The sequence below is a fragment of the Amphibalanus amphitrite genome, unplaced genomic scaffold (assembly GCF_019059575.1).
Source record: "Amphibalanus amphitrite isolate SeventyFive unplaced genomic scaffold, NRLGWU_Aamphi_draft 000710F_arrow, whole genome shotgun sequence".
NCBI lineage: Eukaryota > Metazoa > Arthropoda > Thecostraca > Balanomorpha > Balanidae > Amphibalanus > Amphibalanus amphitrite.
In genome coordinates this window covers 357682-361700 of record NW_024882204.1, presented here as the reverse complement: position 1 = coordinate 361700, position 4019 = coordinate 357682, and the positions used below count along the sequence as shown (strand labels likewise).

Genomic DNA, 4019 nt, shown 5'->3' with positions numbered 1-4019 from the left:
CGCTGCGCTGAATGTTTCGTCTTAACTGTGTTCATTTGAATAAATAAGCATTTTTGGTCCAATAACTCGATGCCGTATCTCTGCTCCTTCATGGTGTGCCGGGAACTTCTTGAATTCTCCTCGTAGTAACAGGATTTTCTTTTTCTGTTGATCTTTTTAAAGTGGACATTGGTTTTAGCATCATATATACGATTTTGTTTAGCGATTATCTCCGTGCGCACCGTTTCTATCCATTGTGAATTTCCACATTTCTAATATGGATTATTCACTTCTTTATTCTTACTTATCAGTCGTGGTATTTCATTAGCGGATGCAACTCAACTCAGTTATGAGTTTCTCAGTTTTTAGACATATATTTCAGTGTATAATCATGCCTTCAACAACCTCTATGTTTTGTTTTAGAGTTATCTGGGAAGATGAACCTCGATGTTGATTCCGATTTGAAGAAACACACCGACTTGAAGGTAAGCTCACTTGTAGCGACACGTGCCTCCATTGCTACCAATAAAGGTATCCCAGCAACACTACATAACTTCAGCTACGTGAATCATTTGTCCTGAAATAACATAGTATCGGCTACATATCGCATTTCGCTCCGTGGTGTTAACCTTCGCCCCAGTGGGGGGGGGGGGGGCATATGTTACCACCCTGTCGCGTTTTTTGCGTGTGAATAAAAAACCGCGGCGCGTAGCGCCGCGCCGCTTGGGGTACCTTTTGGTACATCAATTTTGGACAATGTGTGAAATTTTTGACCCCAGGTCATGTCAGGTCAGGTCACCAGGTCAAGTTAACTGACCAAGCCTAAAAAAAAGCTTGCAATCATGTCCAGCCTGCAGTGTTTGTCAGAAAGGTTTCAAACTTGGTGGATTGCATGCTGTTATGGGCGCCTACAATTTGTATATCTCGGATTTTTTATATCCGTGACCTAAGGTCAGCTCAGTGGCGTGACCTTTCCATTACAAGTCAATGGAGAAAAATGAAAATGCCTCTAGATCCGTGTGTACGCATCGGAACAGTCCAAATATTTCAGAATCACAATGATTTAGTCCACTCGTGATGACCAAGGTGTCATTTTTGCTGATAGCCTCTAGACAGGTCATCCGAGGTCACTTGAGGCTACAAACCGTTTTTTGCCAACAACTCGCGATTGGAAAGAGATAGAACGCTGGGGATGGTCTCATTGTGTTTGTCTTGTTGAGACGCATCGACTGATATGCAACATGACCTTTTCCGGTCAGGTCATGACCTTGACCTGAGGTCAAATTTTGAAGTTGACCTTTCAAGGTGAAATTATAGTTCATTCGACGCGTCTCGGCGAGGAGAACACGATTCTGGCAATAGAAATGTCGTGGCTTTTTGTAGTCGAAAGTTACTGTCGAAAAACACTTTTCGTAAAAACAGCTATTTTTGGAGTTTTTGCCCTCTGGAAGCTAAACCGTTGACCTGAGGTCAATATTGATAATGACCTTTTCAAAAGAAGAGTTCAAAAGCTATCGTTTGCGGTTCCGTGCGTTTTTCTAGCTACCATAGTTCCTGAGATAGCGGCATGTTTTCTGAAAAATATAATGACAATTGGCAAATTTTGACCTTTGATGACCTCTGGTGACCCCAATATTGCTCTAAGGTGAAAAATGGCCGAAATACTTTCAAACGTACGCATTGAGAGCTATCGACTGTTTTTTACCGCGTCTTTCTAGCCCTCTTAGTTTTTGAGTTAGAGGTGGGTGGTAACATATGCCCCCCCTCACTAGGGCGAAGTTGGCTGAGACCGCCACTGGGGCGCGGGTTAATCAAGGCTGCTTAGTTGGTGGAGGTGAGCTATGGCTTCTTTGAGCATTATCATGAATGTTGAGGTGTTGAAAAATGGCTTTAGGCTCACGGTACGGTGTAAGTGCAGTGATAGTGAAATAAGGCGAAAATATATTATATTTCATTTGTGGCCTTGTTTCACTATCATTTCTCTACCGTAACATGCGCAATGCGCATTTTTCAGGTCATTTTTCAACACCATCATATTTGGTTAGTTGGAGTCAGAATCAGTCGGAATGGACAGTTTTGGTCGTGGTTAGAGTCTCGAGAGTTTTACCTATTCCAACTATGTTTGGCGTAAAGGTCAAGCTTTGTTGGGTGGAAAGTTTTGCACTTGGTTTCTATTGGTCCTGCTTGCACGCTGATTCCGACATTGAATTATCAGAGCAAATGCATCTCCGGCGCGGGCCTAGCGCCGTCGCTTTTTTTTTTGTTGGAGTTCTGGAAGCATGCAGATGCAAGCATAGCATGTGCTCGAGCAACTGCATCGTGGTGCGGGATTTGAGAGGAATGCCCATTGTCTGAGGTGGAGTTAGTTGGATTTCGCACTTACCGAACGTCGATACGAATGAAGGAACGTTGACGCCCCTCGATAGGTAAATTATTTTAGTAATTTGAACGTAAGCAGCGATAATCAAGCATAGCATTTCATTGGAAGTTTTCTCTTGCTACCTAAACATTTTTACAGGCGAAGACTCTGCAGAACATATCGGAGGCCAAAAAAGAGATAAGACTCTTGACTTCAGAGCTACAGAATGAGCAGAGGTCAGAGGAAGCTAAACTGACTACAAAATACAGGCAACTGGAACGGGAAAAGTGAGTAAAACTATCTTATTGCAACTGTGACGTATATAAATGCGATAAATGATCAGATTGCTGTTAAGTGTTAAATGCTCTGTTGTTAGATAGACTCCACGGTCATTTCTAGTTCCGAGGGCAGTTTTACAAACAGAAAAAATAGCGGCTACCGATATTTTTATTTCGTATTCTTCCACAAGGCCAATCAACTACGCGAAAAAAGCTGCTGGTGTGAAAACACATCTCAGGTTTGCTGATATCATTTTTCATCAAAAGTTATATTGTTCTCGCTCGTATGGCTAGGGAAGTTTGGGACGATATGCCTGGGGCAAAATACACGCAGCCGATGCTATTTTTTTTCTGTTGGTAAAACTGGCCCTGGGGTATTTATCGCCTTGGTCTCGGCTGTGGAGTTAGCTAGATCTGTTCGAACTGGTGGTCGACGCCATTAACAGTACTTACCTGTTCTCTTTGTCTTCTGCATAATATGCATAGGACTCATAGCTTACGACTTACCTCCGCTTTTCGCTTACCTCTTTACGCGATGTATTGAAATTTAGCATAATCTTACTTGCGGTATTTTCTCTTTTTATAATTACGCATGTTTTCACAAGGATGTCTGAAAAACACATGAAAATCCAGAAATAAGGTTGAAATCACGTCATTGACCATTGTCGATTCAACACTCGGAAAATTATACAAAGTGGTGGATGTTGATTTGTAGGCATTATGATTGTTTTATAGCGCACCTACCTAAGTTTTGACGTTTCAGTGGAGTGTGTTTAATAAGTCCTGTGCATCAAAGCTCATTGCAATTTTCAATTATGTCCAGTGTCATATAATATCGTGGTGCCGACAGCAGGCGCCACGCCTGCAGTCGGTCGGTGCCTGCGGTGCCCGCCCTTGTGACACTGTTTTGTGCCGCACAGGGCCACGTTCTCCGTCTACCACCGTGTGTCAGGGAACATGCGGCTCGACTCGCAGCACACCGGACCCGAGGTGCGCGGCGTCGTCTCGAGCGCGCCTACCACGGCCATCACCTTCAGCATGCGGCCCGACGAGCTCTCGACCGCCAAGCTGACCGACCGGCTATGGCAGACCGCTGCACGGGACCAGGGCGTCTCCAAGGCCGTGGTGGATGTTAAATAGATTCACACGTGTTTTTACAAAGACTTTTCTCTTCTTTTCTGTCGTGTATGTTGTGTATCGCTATAACTTGCGCTATAAGAGGACTGAAGATGGTGGTAGTGAGACGTCGTGTTCTATACTGGGTGTTGCGTGCTAACGTCTCGATCGTCATTGGTATCATCTTCATCACGCTTCTGGGCACCGGCCCTCTCGTCTCGCATGGCTCATAATCTTGTTGGCATCTGCTTGTTGTGAGTGTTCAATAAAGATGCGACGATTCCCTT

General features: G+C 44.1%; 1 protein-coding gene across 1 annotated transcript; it reads left to right on the top strand.

Moving 5' to 3' along the window:
* Positions 1-299: 299 nt before the first annotated feature.
* On the top strand, positions 300-4019 carry LOC122364992. Its single transcript, XM_043335848.1, has 3 exons — positions 300-464; positions 2498-2625; positions 3537-4019. The coding sequence occupies exons 1-3, from the start codon at positions 417-419 to the stop codon at positions 3754-3756; spliced, it is 396 nt and encodes a 131-aa protein (XP_043191783.1). The 5' UTR covers positions 300-416; the 3' UTR covers positions 3757-4019.

Excerpts from the sequence above, each read along its gene's own strand:
- LOC122364992 (XM_043335848.1), top strand. The coding sequence starts at position 417 with ATGAACCTCGATGTTGATTCCGATTTGAAGAAACACACCGACTTGAAG. Across the intron at positions 465-2,497 it reads AGAAACACACCGACTTGAAG|GCGAAGACTCTGCAGAACAT; the intron begins GTAAGCTCACTT and ends ACATTTTTACAG. Across the intron at positions 2,626-3,536 it reads AGGCAACTGGAACGGGAAAA|GGCCACGTTCTCCGTCTACC; the intron begins GTGAGTAAAACT and ends TGTGCCGCACAG.